At 44.7% G+C, this 25,290-nt stretch overlaps 1 protein-coding gene across 2 annotated transcripts in view; it reads right to left on the bottom strand.

The window, feature by feature from the left end:
• Positions 1-25,290, bottom strand: part of med13a (mediator complex subunit 13a) — a 178,956-nt gene that overhangs the window by 65,291 nt on the left and 88,375 nt on the right. For both annotated transcript variants that reach the window (XM_068010720.1, XM_068010721.1), the window contains exon 10: positions 22,366-23,064. In XM_068010720.1, coding sequence (XP_067866821.1) covers positions 22,366-23,064 — 699 coding nt within the window. The remainder of the gene's footprint in view (positions 1-22,365; positions 23,065-25,290) is intronic.

Genomic DNA, 25,290 nt, shown 5'->3' with positions numbered 1-25,290 from the left:
CAGTGCGCCATTTTCCCACACCCTCTTGGCCAGTCTGGACATAGCAGAGGAAGCCTTTCCCATGCGCTTGTTTAATTCTGCATCGAGAGACAGGTTACTGACGATAGTTGAGCCTAGGTAGGTGAACTCTTGAACCACTTCCAGAGTGTGGTCGCCGATATTGATAGATGGGGCATTTCTGACGTCCTGTCCCATGATGTTTCTTTTCTTGAGGCTGATGGTCACGCCAAATTCGTTGCAGGCAGCCGCAATTCTGTCGATGAGTCTCTGCAGACACTCTTCAGTGCGAGATGTTAATGCAGCATCGTCAGCAAAGAGGAGTTCCCTGATCAGGACTTTTCATACTTTTGGTCTTCGCTTTTAGACGGGCAAGGTTGAACAACCTGCCACCTGATCTTGAGTGGAGGAAAATTCCTTCTTCTGAAGACTTGAATGCATGAGAGCAGCAGGGAGAAGATGATCCCAGTGTAGGTGCGAGAACACAGCCCTGTTTCACGCCACTCAGGATTGGAAAGCGGTCTGATGAGGCGCCGCTATGCTGAATTGTGCCTTTCACATCGTCATGGAATGAGATGATACTTAGTAGCTTTGGTGGGCATCCAATCTTTTCTAGTAGTCTGAAAAGACCACTTCTGCTGACGAGGTTAAAGGCTTTGGTGAGATCAATGAAAGCAACTTAGAGGGGCATCTGAAACAAAAACAAGAAATGCTGGATTCACTCAGCAGGTCTGGCAGCATCACTCACCTGCTGAGTGAATCCAGCATTTCTTGTTTTTGTTTCAGATTTCCAGCATCCGCAGTATTTTGCTTTTATATTAGAGGGGCATCTGTTGTTTGTGGCATTTCTCCTGTAGCTGGCGAAGGGAGAACAGCATGTCAATGGTGGATCTCTCTGCTCAAAAGCCACACTGTGCCTCAGGGTAGACACGCTCAGCCAGCTTCTGGAGCCTGTTTAAAGCAACATGAGCGAAGACCTTCCCCACTATGCTGAGCAGGGAGATTCCACGGTCGTTGTTGCAGTCACCGCGGTCACCCTTGTTCTTATAGTGATGATATTGGCATCGCGCATGTCCTGTGGGACTGCTCCTTCATCCCAGCACAGGCAAAGCAGTTCGTGCAGAGCTGAAAGTATAGCAGGCTTGGCACTCTTGATTATTTCAGGGGTAATGCCGTCCTTCCCGGGGGCTTTTCCGCTGGCTAGAGAATCAATGGCATCATTGAGTTCCAATTTTGTTGGCTGTACGTCCAGCTCATCCATGACTGGCAGAGACAGGGTTGCATTGAGGGTGGTCTCAGTGACAACATTTTCCCTGGAGTACAGTTCTAGGTAGTGTTCCACCCAGCGGTCCATTTGTTTGCGTTGGTCAGTGATTGTGTCCCCTGATTTAGATTTGTTTAAGACTACTTTATTAATAAAAAGAGTTAATTTTGTTGTTGTTTAAAAGAAACCTGGTTTGGTGTGCTTTATTCTAGGCAACAAATAGCAGTGTCTATTTTGCCATATGCCATATGCATTTTGCCATATGCAAAATTGGCTATTTTCCAGTAGGTGTGAAACATTAATATGCTAATGACCTATGGAGTAGTGGCTGAATTAACAGTGCATTGCTCCCGCCTTGGTTGTAACATTATACAGTTGCTTTAAAACAAACTACAATACTGTTCTTTACTACTTTTACAGTCTTTCATAAAATATTAGGCACTCAGCACTGATTTTTTGTTTTTATTTTTAGAGATACAGCACTGAAACAGGCCCTTCGGCCCACCGAGTCTGTGCCAACCAACAACCACCCATTTATACTAACCCTACAGTAATCCTATATTCCCTACCACCTACCTACACTAGGGGCAATTTACAACGGCCAATTTACCTAACAACCTGTAAGTCTTTGGCTGTGGGAGGAAACCGGAGCACCCGCCGAAAACCCACGCAGTCACAGGGAGAACTTGCAAACTCCGCACAGACAGTACCCAGAATCAAACCTGGATCCCTGGAGCTGTGAGGCTGTGGTGCTAACCACTGCGCCTCCTGTTCTGCGAAGACTTTGCCTTCGTGTGGTCAAAACAATCAAATAAAAAAATGGATCGTCTACAGCAACCAAAAGTCAGCCAAATCTTCAGACTACTGTAATATCACCACAGGAGTGTATTACAAGGTGTTTGACCGAAGATAGCTAATGTTGTGCCTTTATTTAAGGGCAGCAGGGATAAGCCAAGGAACTACAGGCCGGTGAGCCTTACATCAGTAGTGGGAAAGTTACTGGAAGGGATTCTGAGAGACAGGATTAATATGCATTGAAAAGGCATGGTCTGATTAGGGATAGTCAGCATGGCTTTGTGCGTGGGAAATCATGTCTCACGAATTTGAGTTTTACGAGGTGATGACCAAGAGGATTGACGAGGGCAGGGCGATGGACGTTGTCTACATAGACTTTAGCAAGGCCTTAGACAAGGTCCCGCATGGTAGGCTGGTCCAAAAGGTTCAAACACATGGGATCCAGGGTGAGATAGCCAATTGGATACAAAATTGGCTTGGTGATAGGAGGCAGAGGGTGGTAGTGGAAAGTTGATTTTCAGATTGGAGGCCGGTGACCAGTGGTGTGCCGCAGGGATTGGTGCTGGGCCCTTTGTTGTTTGTCATATATACTAATGACTTGGATATATGAATGTAAAGGGCATGATTAGTAAGTTTGCAGAGGACACCAAAATTGGTGGTATAGTGGACAGTGAAGAAGGTTGTCTAACGTTACAACAGGATATAGATCAACTGGGAAAATGGGCAAGGGATTGGCAAATGGAATTTAACGCAGACAAGCGTGAAGTGATGCATTTTGGGAAGTTAAACCAAGGCAGGACATATACAGTGAATGACAGGGGCCTGGGGAGTGTTGTTGAGCAGAGACCTTGGGGTGCAAGTACATAGTTCCCTGAAAGTGGCAACACAGGTAGACAGGGTGGTGAAGAAGGCATATGGCATGCTTGCCTTCATCAGCCAAGGCATTGAGTACAAGAGTTGGGACATCATGTTACAGTTGTACATAACATTGGTTAGGCCGCATTTGGAGTAGTGTGTGCAGTTCTGGTCGCCGCAATACAGGAAAGATGTGATTAAGCTAGAGTGGGTGCACAAAAGATTCACAAGGATGTTGCCTGGTTTGGAGGGCTTGAGTTATAAAGAGAGATTGGATAGGCTGGGTCTGTTTTCCCTGGAGCGAAGGAGGCTGAGAGGTGACTTGATAGAGGTATATAAAATTATGAGGCGCATAGATAGGGTAGATAGCCAGAGTCTGTTTCCCATGGTAGGGGTGACTAAAACTAGAGGGCATAAATTTAAAGTGAGAGGGAGGAGGTTTAAAAGGGATCAAAGGGGTAAATTTTTCACACAAAGAATAGTGGGTATCTGGAACGAGCTGCCTGAGGTGGTGGTGGAAGCAGGAACAGTAGCAACATTTAAGAGGCACCTGGACAGGTACTTGAATGAGCAAGGCATAGAGGAATATGGAATTAATGCAGGCAGGTGGGATTAATATAGATAGGCATTATGGTCGGCATGGACGCGGTGGGCTCGAAGGGCCTGTTTCTATGCTGTACAACTCTATGACTTTATGTCAGAGTGAAGTGAGTGCACCACTAGACCTTGAGGAAAAGCAAAAGCTGAATTACAGAAGCTCCCAATTCACTTGTATAGCGTTTGCTGTAGTGGAAAATTCCCAGTTTCTGAACAGTGCTATTTGTACTGAACCTGCTCAAAAACATGCCAGAGCAGCAACAATGCCCCTTTTCAAGTGGATGAAAATCATGCCCACCTGCATTAGGCAGATCTGGAACTTTGTTGCCTTAACTGCATTTTTGGAAAGAAAGTTGGGCTCCTTTAATTGAGAAAAGTAAAATTCCTGGGTACACGTATAAGCACAGAAAGCAACAGCTGGTACTGCTGCTGAACATTTAGCAAACACAGCAGAATCTTGATAAATGCACAAGCACTTCTGCCAGGAAATGCTGGCTTGGATTGGGGTTTTTACATTAATGAGGGTAAACCACTGTGTCGAGCAAGAATAAAGTTGTAATCTAATACTGGTGAGGATGATGGTTCCTCAGAGGAGTGCAGTCAGAGCCACGTTTGTGGCACCACAGGTGGCTCAGTTGCACAGGAGGGGAGGAAGAGTGGAAGAGCAGTAGTGATAGGGGATTTGTTAGTTAGAGAAACAGACAGGTCTTTCTGAAGCTATACATGTGACTCCAGGATGGTGCCAGGGTCAAGGAGCGGATACAGGATATTCTTCTGGGAGAGGGTAAACAGCCAGAGGTCATGGTCCACGTTGGCACTAATGAAGGGGGAGAGGTCCTGAAAGCAGATTTTAGGGAGCTAGGAAGATTAAAAAACAGGACCTCAAAAGCAGTAATCTCAGGATTACTCCCAGTCCCATGTGCAAGTAAGCACAGGAATAGGAGAATTGAGCGATTGAACACATGGCTGGAGAACTGGTGTAGAGGGAGGGCATCAGATTTCTGAGGCTCTGGGATCTGTACAAGATGGACGGGTTGCATCTTAGCAGGACTGGAATGAACATCCTCGCAGGGAGATTTGCTACTGCTGTTGGGGAGGGTTTAAACTAGATTGGTAGGGGGATAGGGACCCGAGAGGGAGGTCAAATTGGAGGGAAGCAAAACTGGTAATTTGTCGGGTGCGAGAACCAGGAGGAAATATCAGAGGAATATCAAGTTACACAGAATACTGGGGGAGATAGATAGCACTAGAGTAAGGAATATTATGTTATTAGGTGAGGTCAGAGTAAGGGAGAAAGTCTTCTTTGGCCTCCTTATCTCAAGAGACAATGGGTAAGCGCCTGGAGGTGGTCAGTGGTGTGTGGAGCAGCGCCTGGAAGGGAGAAAGTAATAAAGTCTAAATCAGGGTTCATGTGCATGTATGTGAATGCACTGAGTGCGGTAAGTATGACGGCGTGGCTAGAACAGGGACCTGGCTCAAAGGAGGGCAGGGTGTTAAATATTCCTGGTTACAAGCTATTCAGGAAAGACAGGAAAGAGAAAAAAAAACAGGGTGGGGTGGCAGTATTGATTCAGGCGAACATTGTGGTGTTGGAGAAAAAGGATATACCAGTGGGGTCGAGGACAGAATCAATTTGGCTAGAGCTAAGGAACAAAAGATGTGCAGCTACATCGCTCGGCGTTGTCTACAGGTCACCAGCTAGAGACGGGGACATGGAGGAACAAATTTGCAAGGAAATTAGAAATGTGCAAAAATTATAGAGTAGTTATAATGGGGGACTTGAATTATCCAAACATAGTCTGGGATAGTCGTGTAAAGGGCAGGTGAGGGGCAAGCATTCCTAGAGCGTATTCAGGAAAATGTTCCACAGCAGTATGTTGCTAATCCAACGAGAAACTAGGCACGCTTGACCTGGTTCTTGGAAATGAGATGGGCCATGTGAATCAATCAGTAGGAGAGCATTTAGGGGATAGTGATCATTGTATCATAAGGTTTAGGCTGATTATGGACCATAAAAGGGGATTTACACATGAAGGCAGAGGGCACAGTTGAGGTCTTAAATGAATACTTTGCATTTGTCTTTACCAAGGAAGATGATGCAACCCAGGCAATGGTGAAATAGGAGGTAATTCCGACACTAGACGGGTGTAAAATTGATGAGGACTTATTAGATAGGCTGTCTGTACTTAAAGTGGATAATGCACCAGGACCGGATGAGATGCATCCAAGGATACTGAGGGAAGTGCCAGTGGAAATCGCGGAGGCATTGGCCATAATTTTTCTGTCTTCCTTAGACTTGGGGGTATTGTCAGAGAACTGGAGAATTGCAAACGTTACACCCTTGTTCAACAAAGGGTGTAAAGATAAGCCCAGCAACTACAGGCCAGTCACTTTAACTTCAGTGGTAGGGTAATTCTAGAAAAAAATAATTTGGGACAAAATTAAATCATATGGACAAATGTGGGTAATTAAGGAAAATGAGCATGGATTTCTTAAGGGAAAATCATGTTTAACTAACTTGCTGGAGTTTGAGGAGCTAACAGAGGGTTGAAGGCAATGCTGTTGATGTGGGGTACATGGACTTTCAGGCGTTTGATACAGTACCACACAACAGATGTGAGAGCAAAATTATAGCTCAGGGAATAAAAGGGACGGTAACAACATTGATACGGAATTGACTGAGTGACAGAAAACAAGCAGTAGTGGTTAATGAATGTTTTTCAGGCTGGAGGAAAGTTTGTAGTGGATTTCCCCAGAGGCCAGTGTTGGAACCCTTGCTTTTCCTGATTATATATTAATGACCTAGACCTTGGTGTACAGGGCACAATTTCAAAGTTTGCAGAGGATACGAAACTTGGAAGCATTGTGAACTGTGAAGAGGATAGTGTAGAACTTCAAAAGGACATAGATAAGTTGGTGGAATGGGCAGACAGGTGGCAGATGAAATTCAATGCAGAGAAATGTGAAGTGATTCATTTTGGTAGGAAGAACATGGAGACACAATAAAAAAGGTACAATTCTAAAGGGGGTGCAGTAGCAGACGGACCTGGATGTATATGTGCATAAGTCATTGAAAGTGGCAGGACAGGTTGCGAGAGTGGTTAATAAACATACAGTATCATGGGTTTTATTAATAGGGGCATAGAGTACAAGAGCAAGGAAGTTATGTTGAACTTGTATACAGACACTAGTTCGGACTCAGCTGGAATATTGTGTCCAGTTCCGGGTGCCGCACTTTAGGAAAGACACAAGGGCAATGGAGACAGCACAGAAAAGATTCACGAGAATGGTTGCAGGGATGAGAAATTTCAGTTCTGAAGATAGACTGGAGAAGTTAGGACTGCTTTCCTTGAAGAGAAGGTGGAGAGGTGATTTGATAGAGGTATTGGTCTCCTTATTTAAGGAAGAATATAAATGCGTTGGAAGCAGTTCAGAGAAGGTTTACTAGACTAATACCTGGAATGGGCAGGTTGTCTTATGAGGAAAGGTTGGACAGGCTCGGCTTGTATCAGCTGGAGTTTAGAAGAGCAAAAGGCAACTTGATTGAAGCATACAAGATCCTGAGGGGTCTTGATGGGGTGGATGTGGAAAAGGACGTTTCCTCTTGTGGGAGAGTCTAGAACTAGGGGTCACTATTTAAAAATAAGGGGTCACCCATTTAAGACAGATGAGGAGAAATTTTCTCAGAGGGTCATAAGTCTTTGGAACTCTTCCTCAAAAGGTGGTAGAAGCTCAGTCTTTGAATATTTTTAAGACAGAGGTAGATAGATTCTTGATAAGCAAGAGGGTGGAAGGTTATTGGGCGTAAGCAGGAATCTGGAGGTATCGGTTCAGCCACGAACTTACTGAATGGCAGAGCAGGCTCAAGGGGCTCAGTAGCCTACTTCTGCTCCTAATTTGTATGTTCATATGTAGTTACCCTAAAAAGAGGGCCTTCTCTTTGAACTGCTGCAGCGTACATATATATACTGCTTCCACAATGTTGTTAGGTAAGGAATTCCAGGACATTGTCCAAGTGACAATGAAAGAGCAGCAATATAAGCCCACATCAGAATTATGTACAATTGGAGGGGAACCTGGTCATTATGATGTGCCCACAACATTGCTGCTCCTGCACTTCTCCGCAAGGGAACAGAGTAACCTTGGTGAGTAAACTTAGTGCTACTGTGGAGGGGAGAGAGATAGAATCTGGCAGGTAATATTAGTGTCACACATTAATTCAGGCGAGTGGCGAGCACTCCACCACATTCCTGATTTGAGCCCTGTGGATGGTGAAGAGGCTTTGAGGTGGCAGGAGAAACACTCGCCACAAATCACCCAGTCTCTATTCTGCTCTTGTAGTCATGGTATCAGCATTGCTGGTCCAGTTAAGTTTCTGGTCCGTGGCAACCCCGAAGATGTCTATGATGATGGCTTTAAAAGGGCAGTGGGAGTGACTAGACTTTATTTTGTTCAATAGTCATTACCAAATGTGTATATTTGCCCAAGCCTCAGAGCACTTCGGCCTTATAATAAGTCTGAAAAAGACAGATCTTATACCAACCTGCCCCGGCCACAAAACCCAAGACCCCGTAGTCACAAACAACAATACACCCCTCAACTCAGTTCAGAAGTTCTGCTATCTTGGGAGTATCCTCTCCAACACCACCACGTTGGATGATGAAATCACCATTGTCTGGCAAAAGCAAGCTCATCATTCAACAGACTCACCCATAGGCTTTGGAGAAAGCATGGAGTCTGTCTCAAAACAAAGATCAGAGTCTACCAGATAGTGGTTCTCACACCACCTCTCCATGGCTATGAGGCATGAACAACCCATTGGCATCACAAAGCAGCGAGATGCATTCTACTTTTGTTGCTCAAGATCTATCTGCATCAAGTGGCAGGACAAAATCCCAAAGTTCTTGCAAGGTGCCACATGCCTAGTATAGAGAACATGCTCAAAACTCAGCTTCACTGGATCAGCCATGTGGTTCGCATGAAGGATTCCCACATACCAAAGGCGGTATTCTGCAACCAGCTGAGCACAGGAGCCTGCAACATAGGGCGTCCCAAACTTAGATACAAAGACATTCTGAAAGCCAATCTTCGAGCCTGTAAGTTGGACATCACTACATGGGATAAAACAACCACCATGGACAGTTCCATCTCGGTCATCAAGCAATCTCTACATTTGAGGAGAAAAGGAGAGTCAGGTCCCTACAGGACAAGTGAGCACACCACAAAGCCAGTGCCTTCACCCACCCCTCCAATGACTTCATATGTAATATTTGCAATTGAATCTGCAAATCAAGATTTGGTTTATCACATATGAGGTGGCGCCAACCTAGAATGTGAACAACCAGTCTCCTTGCTGAACGCTCATCTGTCAAAGTAACAGAAGAACACATGTTTGTCAGTCCAAGCCTGGATATTATCCAGGTCCTGCTGTAACCTGGTTTGAGTTGCTTCATGATCAGAGAACTTGTAAATGGGGTGGAACATGGAATGGTCAGTGAACAGCCTAGCCTTATAAAGGAAAGGTCATTGATGAACTTCTGCAACTATGCCCTAAGGCTGTAATGACTGGCCTCCTACATCCATAAACATTTTTCTTTGGTCAGGCATGACTCCAGCCACTGCACGGTTTTCATTTTAACCCCCCCTCCACTGCCCACAGTTTTGCTCGAGTTCCTCGGTGCCATATTCAACCAAATACTCTCTCAATGTAAAGGGCTACTAGTCACTGGACTTCAGTCTCAAATTTGTAGACAGGAATATAACAGTACGCCAAAGCAGTGCCAAACTAATTTCTTCAACCTGGTCTCGAATTCCCCACCTGAGTTTATTCAGGCAACTTCACACCCAAGCTACACTGTTCCTTTTGAGACAATACAAAGCATCAAATGTATATGTGTATGGTTTACTAACTTACAGTCAGATGTAACTAGATGGCACTAAGCTTGGGTCTTCCAATGTGCCAGGAATTATAACATGTGAGTTTTCACCTAGATCTCCCTCTCCTCATAGCAGAGTGGGGAACAAGGAAGAAGGAGAAACCAAAAAGGTGTCAGAGACTTGGCACTTCCTAACAAGGTGGGGGGTGGAAAGCAGCACATCAGAATAACAAAAATCAGCAAGCAAACCACTGCAGCCCACTGTTGCATTTCCTTTCAACTAAAAAGTACCTTGAGGGTTAGGTTGCTCAGGCACAGTTTGGTGCACAGAAGTCAAGAGCAAAAAGTAGAGATAATTAACTGCCTCCCAAAAGTAACTGGCTAGCAGCGCTCCCTATATACAGGCTGAATGCAAGTCGACCCCTTTAAGTTACCACTCATGCACAAAAATATTAAGGGGCCACGCACTTAAATAAATCACCCACCCACTCCAAAAATAAATTAAAGGGTACATTGCTGGCTAGCACTTGCAAAATAACTTCAAGATTACTTTGAACAAGAGCAACTTTTTAAACTCAAAACATTTGCTTAAAAACCAAGGCAAGACTGGAAATACCACTGCCTGAAAATTAGCCTACAATTTAGTTTCCTGCAAGATACAGTAATGTCAATTAGTTCTGTTCGTTTATCCTTCCATGGTTTGGCAACAATGTGGGTGCAACTGAGCACAGGCTCCAGAGTCTGGCAGGAGCCTGGGGTCTGTTTGCACACACAGGTAATGACTAATAGTTCTAAAGGTGAACAACTTTGTTAGTGTACTTCACATCTCAGTAATGGGGGATTTTTTTTCATCTCGATAATTTGGGAGTGTTCTATTATTCCATTAAAATTAAAAAAACACAAATTGGTTAAAGGTATTTTTGGCAGCCTATAAAAGATTTGCAGATCAAATCAACAAGGTGTTAACACATTTGATTGTGCCAACCACCTGGGTCACTGAGCAGCAACTGTGTTCTTTAATACCAGAGGATCTGATGTTAACCACCTCAAAATAACTTTTTTTCTCCAAAAATACACTTTATTCATAAAATTTGTTAAAAAAAAATCAAATTGGACATTTCAGAAAGTGTAATAGAGATCAGATTAATTCGATACTCAACACTAGGTGCCTCACAACTCTTGCCATTCCATTTTAAATACATACATTGGCATTACATGGCAAAAAACACTTTTTGGTGCATACTGCCCCAGGGATTTTACACAGTTTCCAGCCTTTCATTATAATATGGCAGGAGGGCCTTTCTCCACTGAGCCTTTGCGACGGCTTAGTGCATCCCTCAACATGTAGTCCTGGACCTTGGAATCTGCCAGTCTGCAACACGGTCATGAACTCTTTGCAGTGGAAGAACAGCATGTTTCGGGCAGACCAAAGAGCTTCTTTCACGGAGGTGATGGTCCTCCAGCAACAGTTGGTGTTTATCTTGGTGTGCACCACTGGGAACAGCCTGTAGAGCACAGAGTCCTACATTACGGAGCTGCTTGGAATGAACAAAAAATACATCTCTTTCCACACCTGCTTTGCAAAGGCACATTCCAGAAGGAGATGGATGACTGACTCTTCCCCATCGCAGCCACCTCAAGGGCAGTGTGCAGAGGCGGAGACACTCGGGGCGTGCAGGAAGGATCTGACTGAGAGCGCCCTTCTCACCACCAGCAAAGTGACATCTTGGTGCTTGTTTGAAAGTTCTGGCAGTGAGTCAAATGACTGACAGTCTACTCAGGAAAACATCCAACAGGATCCACTATCTCCTTTCCCCACAGGGCTTTGTGGATGTTATGTGCGGACCACTGCCTGATAGACCTTTTATTTTATTTGTTCATGGTATGTGGGCATCACTGGCTAGGACTGCATTTATTGCCCATCCCTAATTGCCCTCAAGGTGGTGAGCTGCCTTCTTGAACCGCTGCATTCCATGTGGGGTAGGTACACCCACAGTGCAGTTAGGAAGGGAGTTCCAAGAATTTGACCTAAAACTTGTGGTCAAAAGGTGCTTTTCTGCACAAACTTTCCCACAAAGGACAAATGGTACGGCACAGTCCAACTGAATGAGGTGTTCCATGGCAAAGTGGCCAGATCCATCCTTCTCATTGAGGACAGATAGAACCTCAGCACTTAGTGACTTGGTGATTGCGTACTGGGGTCAACGCACAGCTTGATGCAGCCACAAACAAAGGTGGCCATCACATTTCTCCAACGTTTATAATTCCTTTTGAGTTCCTCGACACTCTCTGGGATCAGTTTTATGTTCAGCTTCCACATACCCCTGCCAAACCTCTGGTCGTCCTGCAAGTGACAGTTCGCCAGTAGGAGGCAGTGGTCAAAGAAGAACACCAGCTTGACATTCGTGGATCTGACCGTGAATGCATTGGACACAAACAGGAAGTCAATCCTGGAATGAACGGACCCGTCTGGTCTCGACCAGGTGCATCTATGCTGTGCTCCGCCTGCAGGGTTGAAGACATCATGCAGCTTGGCATCTTTTACAGTTTCCATCAGGGGTCTGGATGTGGCGCCCATTTGACTGTCGGCCCTGCTGGATCGTCCAAAGACATCAATGATGCTGCTGAAGTCACCACCTAGAATGACCGGCCTGGACGTCGCCAGCAGCAGTGGGAGCTGCTGGAAGACAGTCAGCTGCTCGGTGCATTGAACTGGGAAGTACACATTGATTAACCAGAGCATTTTTGTATGTTATGTCTACTACAAGGAGGCAACCACCCACCACCTCCTTAACTTTGGAGGTGAGGTTGCCTCCTTGCAGCAGGACACCCAGGCCAGAGGAACGGGAATCATTTCCCCCTGACCAGATCAATGGCCCACAGAGCCACCATCGTGACCATTGCCTGTAAGTGTTGGGGTGCGGTATTCCACACAAAAACAGGTCAGTTTTGAACTTGACAAGGTACCCCAGGGTCAAAACACATTGTGTAGTAGACTTAACACTACACGTTAATGGAAGCAATCTTCAATCCCATTAAAGCCGCATGTTGCTTACCACTCCAGCTGTCATTATAGTCCCAGTCTTTGGGTATGTTCCTGTATACCCATAGTGTTCGCAAACTGTTGCACAGTTGTTGGGCTCAGAAAATTGTCTTGGTCACTCACCCACCAGGGTGACATCCGGGATGGGGGGTGTGGGGGGGGGGTGTTGTCTAGTAGGCAGCAAGGTTTGGGCTGTCCTCTGCAGGTGATGTCTTTCTCCTCTGTCCCTCTTCGAAGACGTTGCTAATCCCAGCTTCCCAGAGCTGGGATGCACTGGGCGTCTCACTACGTTCGGCGCTTTGGGGTTGGGTGAGCTGTGTCCATTGCTGCTTCCAGTGTTTCGAAGCTGGGGGGCTTGCCCCCTTGCATTCTGCCACTTTTTCTGGTGACGTCTTTCCTGCCCTGCCTCATCTGATGAGGAGCAACCACTGTAGTCAGTCTCAGACTTTAGCCACCTCTTGCCACTGGTTTAGGGGGTGGCCTGTTCCTTTTTTTGGGCCTCCTTCTTTGTGGTTTTCCTCTTGACCACTTGTCACTCAGCTGGCTCCTCCTGCATTAATTCTGTTTGCTGAGGCGGCAGCTCCAGGCACAGTGCTGGTGTTTGGTCGCTTGATGCCGTTCCTTCTCTCGTCTTCCTTTGACAGATTTTCCTCAATGGGGGACTCAGTGTGGGAAGGGTTTCTGGTCTCCCTGGCGCCAGCCACATTCCACGTTCCTTCCTCCTGCCTTGCCTTGGTTTTCACCACCTGTACGTAACTGAGGCAGCGCTTTGGGAAGGTCTTGTAGAGTTGGCTTGCCCCACCACACAGGTTGCAGCACTTACTCTGCTTGCAATCCTTTGTCTGATGGCCTTCCTGCTGGTAGCTCGGCAGAGCTCTCTGCTGCAAATGGCCGCCACATGACCAGATTTGCCACAGGTACGACAAACCCTGGCTGCCCCGCAAAGAACAGGTAGCCCAGACTTCCCCCGATAGCGAAGCTGGAGAGAAGGTGGAGGATGGCTCCACTGGCATCCACCTTTAAGGTCACCTTGACCTGCTGCTTGCTGGTCCAAATGCTGAAAGGGTCCTTGGCCTCAGTGCTGCTCCCGGCCATCTCAACATATCGGCAAGGAAGGCAAGCACATCCATGACAGGAATATGGGGGTTGTCAAGGTGGATGGTCATCACCCGGTTCCGTTGCAACGGCAGCATAAAGAGCTGCTCCACCGTGAGGATCGATAGCAGCGTCTGGTTGCCTCTCTCCTGGAAGACCTTCAGAAGCTTTGTTCATCCCGCCACGTTCCTGAACGTCACAAAGTAGCCGCTGCTGGGAAAGTCCTGCAGGCAGAAGATGGCCGCAGCTTCGAATCCACAGCATTCAAACAGGACTCACTTAATGAAGGAGATCAGGTCCAAGGGTGCAACTCCTTCGCTATCTTTCACCGCCACCCTAATGGTGTTACGCATCCCCTGGCCTGAAGCTCTGGCGTTGGTTGCAGCCATTTTAGGCTTGAAGCCTTCCCAGGACAGGCACTAAGATCCAAACCAACAGGAAAACAACCACCACAATAGATCTCCAATCCCAAAGTGTGAAATGCTGTAAAAACTGCTCTGAAACCTCCCCAAAAAAAAACATAACCTCCACCTGCAGGATCAAGCTCTGCTGATCATGGTCTCTGCCCTGCCAGTTAAGTAAGAAATAACATCATAGGGTCCACACACACCTAATATAGAGAGGAAAAAATACCTCTCCTGAATGTGCTGACTGTTAGCTGAGATATGGTCCTATGGACACAGTGAGAAGCAGGGAGTAGGTGGCAGTGGATTGGCATGTTTAGTTTAGAGATACAGCACTGAAACAGGCCCTTCGGCCCACCGAGTCTGTGCCGACCACCAACCACCCATTTATACTAATCCTACACTAATTCCATATTCCTAACACATCCCCACCTGTCCCTATATTTCCCTACCACCTACCTATACTAGGGGCAATTGCTAATGGCCAATTTACCTATCAACCTGCAAGTCTTTGGCATGTGGGAGGAAACCGGAGCACCCGGAGGAAACCCACGCAGACACAGGGAGAACTTGCAAACTCCGCACAGGCAGTACCCAGAATTGAACCCGGGTCGTTGGAGCTGTGAGGCTGCGGTGCTAACCACTGCGCCGCCCCACAGTGGTAGAAGAGGAACAGCAGGAGGGGGGCACAATGCATCAAATTTACAGCATGCAAGTATTTGGGGTTCTTAGCACGTGGGGGCCTTAAACAGTTTACATAGGATTGGGGGAGGGGCAGAGGTGGGGCGTGGATTTTTACTGTTTTGAAATTTAATATATGAGCAAACTTGCGTTTTGCAGATGTTTGTTCAAATATTTGTTGGCATTTCAATGCAATACTACACAACCCCCAAGCATTTTAATTCTAATAATCCACCCAATGGTTGCGTGAATGTAGATTTGGCCCCCAACTCCAAATAGTTGGACACTCGCAACTTGCATCATTACGGATATTGCCTTCTGGGAGCCACCAAGCCTGCCTGTGGAACATAATAACTTTAGCACAGATGAGTTATAAACCTTAGGATGATTTAGAATCAACTATATGCAATATTCATCTCGTCTCAGTCAAGTTCAATAATTTACTAAACTGGTTTCTCCTCCTGAGTGGCATCAGCACTTTATTTTTGAAGAAGCCAAGGACTGCAACAAATTACAAGAGAACATTAATAAGCTTGCAGTGACAAAAATTAGCAAATTAATTTCAACATTGCCAAGTGAAATCTAGTACATTTTGATGAGAAATAAGGTGGTCACATAATACTTGGAAAATAAGAATCAAAATGGGGTAGAGGAACAAAAGGATCTGGCAGTACAAATAAACACAAATCACTAAAAGTAGTGACACAGGTTAATAAGGCCATATCAAAGCAAACAGAGCATTAGGGTAGATTTTAAGGAGCGTCTTAAAGGAGGAAAAGGAGGGAACGGTAGCACAATGGTAGTGTTACTGGAGTACTAATCCAGAGGTCCAGGCTAATGCTTTGGACACGAGTTCAAATCCCACTATTGCACGGCCCCATCTACAAGACAGACCCACCAGAGGTGGCGGCTCAGTGGTATACAGTCAGGAGGGAGAGGCCCTCGGAGTCCTCAACATTGACTCCAGACCCCATTAAGTCTCATGGTATCAGGTCAAACATCAGCAAGGAAACCTCCCTTAACAGATGAATCAGTCCTCCTCCATGAACACCACCTGGAAGCAGCACTGAGGGTAGCAAGGAAACAAAATGCACTCTTGGTGGGGGACTTCAATCTCCATCACCAAGAGTGGCTTGGCAGCACCACTACTGAGCAAGCCCTGAAAGACACATCTGCCAGAATGTGTTCTCGCCAACTGCTGCAGGCCCAAACGAGGGAAAAACTTACTTGACCTCGCCCTCACCAATCTACCGGTCACAGATTAATCTGTCCAATACAGCATTGGTAGACGCGACCACCTCACAGCTTTTGTAAAGTCCAGTCTTCAGACTAAGGGCGCTCTCCATTACGTAGCGTGGCACTACCATCTGGGAGAACATGCCAGGAATAGCACCAGACATACATAAAAATGTACCAACCTGCTGAAGCTACAACACAGGGCTACCTGCATGCCAAATATCAGAAGCAGCATGTTACAGACAACGACCCGAAAACAAACGGATCAAATCAAAGCTCTGCAGTCCTGCCACATCCAGTCGTGAATAGTAGTGGAAAATCAGAGGAGGCGGCGGCTCCACAAATATCCCCATCTTCAATGATGGGGGAGCCCAGTACATTAGTGCAAAAGGCTGAAGCAGTTGGAACCATCTTCAGCCAGTAGTGCCAAGCGGATAATCCATCTCACAAGAACACAAGAAATAGGAGAAGACCATATGGCCCATCAAGCCATTCATAAGATCATGGCTGATCTTTTCGTGGACTCAGATCCACTTACCCGCGCTCCCACAGTATCCCTTAATTCCTTTATTGTTCAAAAAGATATCTACCTTAGCTTTAAAGACGTTTACTGAAGAAGCGTCAACTACTTCACTGGGCAAGGAATTCCATAGATTAACAACCCTCTGGGTGAAAAAGTTCCTTCTTAATTCAGTCCTAAATCTGCTCCCTCTAATCTTGAGGCTATGCCCTCTTGTCCTAGCTTCACCTGCCAATGGAAACATCCTCTCTACTTGTATCTTATCTATTCCCTTCATGATTTTATATGTTTCTATAAGATCCCCCCTCATTCTTCTGAACTCCAATGAACATAATCCCAATCTACTCAGTCTCTCCTCATAAGCCAACCCCCTCAACTCCGGAATCAACCTAGTGAACCTCCTCTGCACCCTCTCCAGTGCCAGTATATCCTTTCTCAAGTGAGGAGACCAAAACTGCACACAGTACTCCAGGTGCGGCCTCACCAGTACCTTATACAGCTGCAACATAACCTCTCTGCTTTTAAACTCAATCCCTTTCGCAATGCGATTCAATACGATCATGGCTGATCTTGGGCTTCAACTCCACTTACCTGCCTGCTCGCCATATCCCTTGATTCCCTGAACAAGAACACAAGAAAAAGATGCAAGTCCCCACCATCAGAGGCCAGCCTTCAAACAATTAGATTCATTCTACGGTATATCAAGAAATGACTGAAAGCACGATACAGTAAAAGGCTATGGGCCCCGACAACGTCCCGGCTGTAGTACTAAAGACTTGTGCTCCAGGTCTAGCCACACTCCTAGCCAAGCTGTTCCAGTAAGCTACAATAATGGCATCTACCCGACAAGGTGGAAAATTGTCCAGGTACGTCCTGTCCACTAAAAGGACAAATCCAATCTGGCCATATACCGCCCCATCAGTTTACTCTCAAATCAGCAAAGTGATGGAAGATGTCACTGACAGCGCTGTCAAGTGGCACTCAACAAGAACCTGTTCACCAATGCTCAGTTTAGGTTCCGCTAGGGCCACTCAGCTCCAAACCTCATTGGTCGAAACATGGTCAAAAATAGCTGAATTCTACAGCTGAGGTGAAAATGGCTGCCCTTGACATCAAGAGAACATCTGACCAATCAAGCGTGACATCAAGGAGCCCCAGGAAAATTTAAATCAATGGGAATTAGAGGGAAACTCTTCACCGGTTGGAGTCATACCTAGCACAAAGGAAGATGGTTGTGGTTGTTGGAGGCCAATCATCTCAGCCCCAGGGCATTGCTGCAGGAGTTCTTCAGGGTAGTGCCCTAGGCCCAAATATCTTCAGCTGCTTCATCAATGACCTTCCTTCCATCATAAGGTCAGAAGTGGGGACATTTGTTGATGATTGCACAGTGTTCAGTACCGTTCGCAACTCCTCAGAAACGGAAAAAGTCTGTGCATGCATGCAGCAAGACTGGACAACATTCAGGCTTGAGCTAAGTGGCAATCAACATTCGCACACACAAGTGCCAGGCAATGACCATCTCCAACAAGAGAAAATCTAACCAACTCCTCTTGACAGTCAACAGCATTGCTGATTCTCCCACCATCAATATCCTGGAGATTACTATTCACCAGAAACGTAACTGACCAGCCATATAAATTCTGTTGCTACAAGAGCGGTCAGAGGCTGGGAATACATACGAATTAGGGGTAGAAGTAGGCCCCTTGAGCCTGCTCTGCAATTAAGATCATGGCTGATCTGTCTGTCTCTCGAATTCTACACTCCCATAGCCTTCGATTCCCTTGCCCAAGAATCTATCTACCTCTGCCTTAAAAAATATTCAATGACCCTGCCTCCACCACCTTCTGAGGCAGAGAGAGTTCCAAAGTCACACAACCCTCAGAAAAAAATTCTCATCTGTCCTAAAACGGCGACCCCTAATTTTAAAACAATGCCCCTTAGTTCTAGACTCACCCACAAGAGGAAACATCCTTTCCACATCCACCTTGTCAAGACCGTTCAGGATCTTATATACTTCAATCAAGTCTCCCCTTACTTTTCTAAACTCCAGTGAAAACAAGCCCAGTCTGTCCAACCTTTCCTCATAAGACAACCCACTCATTCCAGGTAACAATCTAGTAAGCCTCCTCTCTGAACTGCTTCCAATGCATTTACATTCTTCTTTAAATAAGGAGACCACAACTGCACACAGTGGTCTCACCAAATCCCTGTATAACTGAAGCATAACATCCTTACTTTTATTTTCAATTCCTCTCATAATAACATTCCATTCACCTTCTTTATTACCTGTACCTGCATACCAACCTTTTGTGACTCTCACACTAGAACACCTAGATTCCTCTGCACCTTGGAATTCTGCAGTCATTGTCCATTTAAGTAATACTCTGCTTTTTTATTCTGCCTGCTAAAGTGAACAACTTCACATTTTCCCACATTATACTCCATCTGCCAGATTTTTGCCCACTCACTCAACCTATCTGTCTGCAGCCTCTTTATGCCCTCTTCACAACATACTTTCCTACCTATCTTTGGGTCATCTGCAAATTTAGCTACCACGCCATCACCCCACTCATCTAAGTAATTGATATAAATTGTAAAAAGTTGAGGCCCCAGCACAGACCCCTGCAGGACTTCACTAATCACGTCCTGCCAATCAGAAAAGGACCAATTTATGCATGCTCCATTTTCTGCCAGCCAGCCAATCTTCTATCCATGCTAATATGTTACCCCCTATACCATGAGCTCCTACTTTGCGCAATAATCTTTTATGTGGCACTTTGTCAAATGCCTTCTGGAAATCCAAGTACAGTATGTTAATGGGTTCCCCTTTATCCACAGTGCATGTTACTCCTTCAAAAAACTTCAATAAATTGGTTAAACATGGATTTCCCTTTCACAAAACCATGCTGACTATTCCCGATTACCTTGAGTTTTTCTAAGTGCCCAGCTATAACCTCCGAAATGATCGAATCTAACGCTTGCCCCATGACAGGACATCAAGCTAACTGGCCCATGACCTGTTTTCTGCCTCCCCACCTTCTTAAATAGAGGAGTTATATTTGCTACTTTCCAGTCTGATGAAAAGTTTCCAGAATCTAGAGAATTTTGAAAAATTAACACCAATGCATCTACGACCTCATTAGCCACCTCTGCAGCTAGCAACTCATCTTCCAATTCCAAAGCCTCTCCACCATCTACGAGGTATAAGTCAGGTGTGAGATGGAATACTCTCCACTTGCTCGGATGAGTGCAGTTCCAACAACACTCAAGAAGCTCACCCATCATCTGGGACAAAGCAGCCCATTTGATTTGCACCCCATCCACCACCTTAAACATTCACTCCCTCCACCACTGGCGTTCAGTGACACCAGTGTGCACCAACTACAAGATGCACTACAGCAACTTTTCATGCCTCCATCGACAGCATCTTGCAAACTAGTGATCTCTACCACCTAGAAGGACAAGGGCAGCAGACGTATGGGAACAAAAGTTCCCCTCCAAGTTGCATACCATCCCAACCTGGGCCGAAAACCTGGAACTCCATTCCTAACAGCACTGTGAGTGTACCTACACCAGATGGACTGCAGCAGTTCAAGGCGGCAGCTCACTACCTTAAGGGCAATTGGAGATGGGCAATGAGTTGCCAGCGACACTCACATCCATATTATTATTCTCACCTCATAATATTAATTGATGTTAAGGGGACCGAAAGTATCTGGTCCTATTGATAATACAACTGAACACTAAGAAATCCCAATTAACTTTCATATTTGCTTCAGTAAAACGTAAAACCTGCTTTTCAAAAATTGTTGGTTGCCAAATGCACTCCTACTAGCCTTGAGTTTAGTAGCTGTCCTTGAACAATGGACATTAATGAAACATACAATCAAAAAGGAAACACTTATAGAACAAGGACAACCTTCTATTCCCATTTCATATAAAGCATAAAAAGGTCAAAGAAGAAGCTGGTTCAAATGTAGTGGTTATATTACTGGACTAGTAGGCCTGGAGTAATTATCTATGGGGAAGATTTTAGTTTTGGAAAAAAAAAAGTTTTTTTTCTTAAAGCTAGAGTAGTAAAAGCTGTTGAATGGTCATAAAAAACCTAAATGGTTCACTCATATCCTTTAGGGACAGAAACCTGCTGCCCTTCCCTGGTTTGGCTTACATGGGACTCCAAACTCATGCCAATGTGGTTCACTCTTAACTGCACTCTGACGTGGCCTAGCAAGCCAATCATACCAAGCAAAAGCAGTTCAAGAAGACTCAGCGCCATCTCAGAGTAACTAGGGTGGGCAATAAATGCCAGTCTTGCCAGCCATATCCCAAGGATGAACTCAAAAGTGGGTTTCAGCAGTGACCTATTTCTACTCTAATGGGTTGACAATTTTAATGGTCAGGATCAACCTCATTTATGCAGTCTTCTGAGGGATGCTGACAAAGGATAGGGGTAGAGATATTACAGATAGAGATCATCTCCACTTCATCGCCGAGTCCTAAAACAGAAGTTGGCAAGAAACCATAAAATAAATGCAGGTGGAGCTTAGTCACAGTTAAAATCTTAAGAAAAAGATTTGGGGAGAAGATAAAAAGGGGAGCGAGGGAAAGACAGACTTCGGAACCATAACAGCAGATATTTCCCTGACTAAGCTCAGAAATTCCTACAACCCAATTCAAAAGTAATCAAGGGAAAGCACCAGGATATCAACCTAATATCATCTAGCTTGATCATCGGTGTATCAAAGATTCTGCGCCAGAGCAACACTGCAGCCACAATTACATAAAGGTGTGTTTCTGTGCTGTAAGTACTCGGTTTCAACATTTCCCCATAATCTTCAAGCTAGATTAATGACAGTGGCTCATATTTGATGAAATTATCAAATACACTATTAACCAGTTTTGGTGGGGGTTGAGGGAAGATAAAATATTAGCTTCAGTAATTCTTTTCGTGTCCCTCAGATGGGAGAATCTATTGTATAATTAGTTCTTATAGAATTTTGTTTAGGTTCAAGAGATTATATATCCCAAAATATATTTTCTAAATAAATCATTTGTGCTCTTGTGGAATTACAGTTTTCACAAGGAATGGCTTACATTGGCAGAAACCTTTTGACCGTTCAGCTTCATGACTCAGTGTCTTAACAATGCTGGCTGCATGCCACTATCCTCGCCAGTTATCTATTACATTTTCTCTTTCCTTTCTGCTTCTCTGTCTTTCCTCAAACCTCAAGACATATACACCAGTATTTTACTCTTTGGTTTCTGCCAATGCAATGCTTAAAAGCAGTTCCTAGATGGCACACATATACATCCCTCCCACACGTTTAGTTTTTCATCTCTGTTGAAATAATCTTGTTCATCTTGCTGACATTCTATAAAGATAAAAAAAAGTCCAGGGTGATTCAGCCTACATACTGGACAAAACACTGCATTAGTGTGCAAGTGCACTGCTCAGCATACAATTCATCTTAGCTGCTAAATTTTCTCCTATTTTTTCATCTCACCGCAGCAAGCCCTGTTAGGTCATGAGCAGCATTAGCCACTCTGCTGTGAGCCTAGACACCCAGAGTCAGCTATTCAACTATGCTTTTGCATGTCCATATCAAGGAAAAAGAGGGGACAAGTCGTTTTGTTCTCACTCAATACAAATTTCCCAAGTTGGATTCAGTTATCAGCAGCTGGCCTCCCTGAACAAGGGGCACTACGCCCAATTATAACGTCCCTAAATTCTGTCCTGACAGCTGACTCAGTATGTGAGAAGGATCAAATTTAGGATTTTCTTTATCTGTACGGTTCAGCTATTTGCTATAGAAACAGTGAACAACCAAGGGTACCTTTAAAGACCTTTCTTACTAATGAAATTGAAGTGTTCCAAAAATACTATGGATACAAACAACCATCAACCCATAAACCAAATTAAGACCTGCTTGGCTGTAGATAAAAATAGCACTGGATGCACATTTGAGAATTAATCATTAGAATGGTTCATTGTAAACACTTACTCTGAGACAGAAGAAAGTGCATGTCCTTGGTTGCTCACTGCAGTATACTCGTCCCTGTATTTGTCTAATGGCAGCTGTGGTGGTGCAAACTCAGATTCCTTCCGAGTGGGCAGTCGATAACATTTCCAAGTGACATCAGGCCCGTCATCTGCAAACTGCACCACACTGCTGCTGTAGGTTGTAGGCTCCAACACTTCAGAAAAACCCAATGGGAAAGCTTGGGTGGGAAGAGTCTCCATCCTGTCTTCAACAGCTTTGGCTGGAAGTTGTGGATCAGGTGCAGGCATCTGGCAGAATGATTGACTATGAGGTGTCAATGGATTTTTAAATGCATCCCCTACATCTTCACCCCTCTCACATGGATGAGGGCTGAGGGGTGGTGGTGGTGGAGAGTTTGCCATCTCTGGCATGTGTAACTGTGAGGATTTTGTGGAGCTAACAAGGTCATTAGGCCTTGTGTTTGGATATCTCCCTCTGCTGTCCTGCGGCCTGATTCCAAGTCTGTGATTAGTCGAGTCCGGCTCCATTGCAACATCATCACATACTGAATTACGGTGATGGAAAGGAGTTAGTGGTCGCTTCTGTTGTTTTTCCCCTTTCTCTTGCTTGTCGTTCGTTTTGTGCTTGAGTGCGGTTGACTGTTGTGGGCCAGGAGGCTGAGACTGTCCTTGTACACCAGTGCCTCTTTTATTTTTATGCCTGCAAAAATATTTGCAAGATTAATAGTGGTCAGATTAAGCATTTTGCTTTTACAAAAAAATGTATTTTAAAAATAGAACACATGCACGAATTCACATCAAGTTGACTGAGGATATGAGGTAACTCAACTCAGGGAAGGCACCACTACTCTAGAGAGAATGAAGCCTTCTTTTATCAAAATCTTTTAGATCAAATGGTATTAGATAGATCAGAAATGTAAGACTGCTTACTGTTGACTTGATGAGATAGTCTAATTCAACATCAGATGACCACTGCTTACAGTACTAACTTGTTTTCCTCATTGCTCCTACCTCAGCCCATCTATTGCTGAAAATGTCATCCATGCCCTCATCACCTCCAACTCAACTATTCCACTAACTTCAACTCATAAACCAGCTCATGCAAAACATGGCTGGCCACATACTATTCTGCACCAAATCCCATTCACTCCTGTCCTTGCTGACCTACACCACCTAATCCCTCTGCAGTTCCAATTTAAAAACCCATCATCCTCATATTTAAATCCCTTCATGGGTTTGCACCCTGTATCTTGCACCACTCACCCACCCCCGATCTCCAGCACTGCAAACCGCTCTACTTATTTTTGTTCTTTGAGTAGCAAATAATTGTCATGAAATATTGCTTATTTTTACAAAAATATCTACATTTATTACAGTACAGTTCAAGCAGCAGGAGACCTCGCAAATAATCAAAGATACGTAGGGATTAAAAAATTTAGACACACTAGCTAAAAATAAACACTGATTTCTGGATGCGATTAATCATGCTCGTCAAATGCACAGAAGTGTTTAATAGTATCCTCCTAGGAAAAGAAAAGGACTGAAAATTGCCATTAAAAAATGTCACAGGATTTAATTTTATTTGCCAATTTTTGATTCTCATTGCTGTCCAATTTTAATATTCCCAAAGCCCTACTGAGCCAAAACTACAAATATAAATAGACTCGTTAGAAAAATTAAAGCCCATAGGATTAAAGGGATAGCAGCAGCATGGATATAAGATTGGCTAAGGGACCGAAAGCAGAGAGTAGTGGTCAACTGTTGTGTTTCAATACAGTGGTGCTCCCCAGAGGTTGGTATTACGGCTACTGCTCTTTTTGATATCTATTAATGACCTGGATATACAAGTCATAATTTCAAAGTTTGCATAGGACATGAAACTCAAATGCAGTTAACAACGGAAACGGACAGACACAAAACAGACTGGTAAAATGGGAAGCGGTATAGCAGATAAAATTTAACATAAGTACGAAGTGATACATTTTGGTAGGAAGTAGGAGCAGAGGCAATATGAACTAAATGGTACAACTTTAAAAGGGAGTGGACAGACCCAAGGATGTATCCAAACAAATCGTTGAAAAAGCTGTTTAAAAAAAGCATATGGGATTCGTGGCTTTATTAGTAGAGGAAGGGAGCAGAAAAGCACGGATAATAAAACACTGATTAGGCCTCCGCTATTGCATTCAGTTCTGGGCACCACACTTTATGAAGGTGGTCAAGACCTTCGACAGAATGCAGAAGAGATTTACAAGAATGGCACCATGGATGAGGGCCTTCAGTTATGCGGAAAGACTGTAGAAGCCGAAATTGTTCTCCCTACAGCAGAGAAAGTTAAGAGGAGATTTTGTAGAAGTGCTCAAAGTCATAAATGATTTCAATAGAGTAAATAAGGAGAAACTGTTTCCAGTGGCAGAAGAGTTGGCAACTGGAGGGCACATATTTAATGCAATTAGCAAAAAAACAAGGGACACCACGAGAAAACTTTTTCTTAATATACATAGCGAGTTACAGTGATCTGGAATGCACTGCCTGAAGGGTGGTGGAAGCGGATTCAATAAATATTTGAAAGGAAAAAATTTACAGAGCTATAGGAAAAGAGCAGGGGGCTGGGATTAATTGAATAGCTCTAAAGAGCCAGCACAGGTACAATGGGCCGATACAGCACAGAAGAGTGCCTCTCATTGAATGATTCTTTTTTATTCATTCATGGGATGTGGGCGTTTGCTGACTAGGCCTGCATTTAGTGCCCATCCCCAATTGCCCTTGAGAAACTGAGTGGCTTGATAGGTCATTTCAGAGGGCATTTAAGAGTAAACCACATTGCTGTGGGTCTGGAGTCACATTAGGCCAGACCAGCTAAGGACAGAAGATTTCCTTCCGTAAAGAACATTAGTGAACCAGATGGGTTTTCACAACAATCGACAAT

Source organism: Heterodontus francisci, chromosome 30, assembly GCF_036365525.1.
Source record: "Heterodontus francisci isolate sHetFra1 chromosome 30, sHetFra1.hap1, whole genome shotgun sequence".
Taxonomy (NCBI): domain Eukaryota; kingdom Metazoa; phylum Chordata; class Chondrichthyes; order Heterodontiformes; family Heterodontidae; genus Heterodontus; species Heterodontus francisci.
This window is presented reverse-complemented; position numbering and strand designations above follow the sequence as displayed.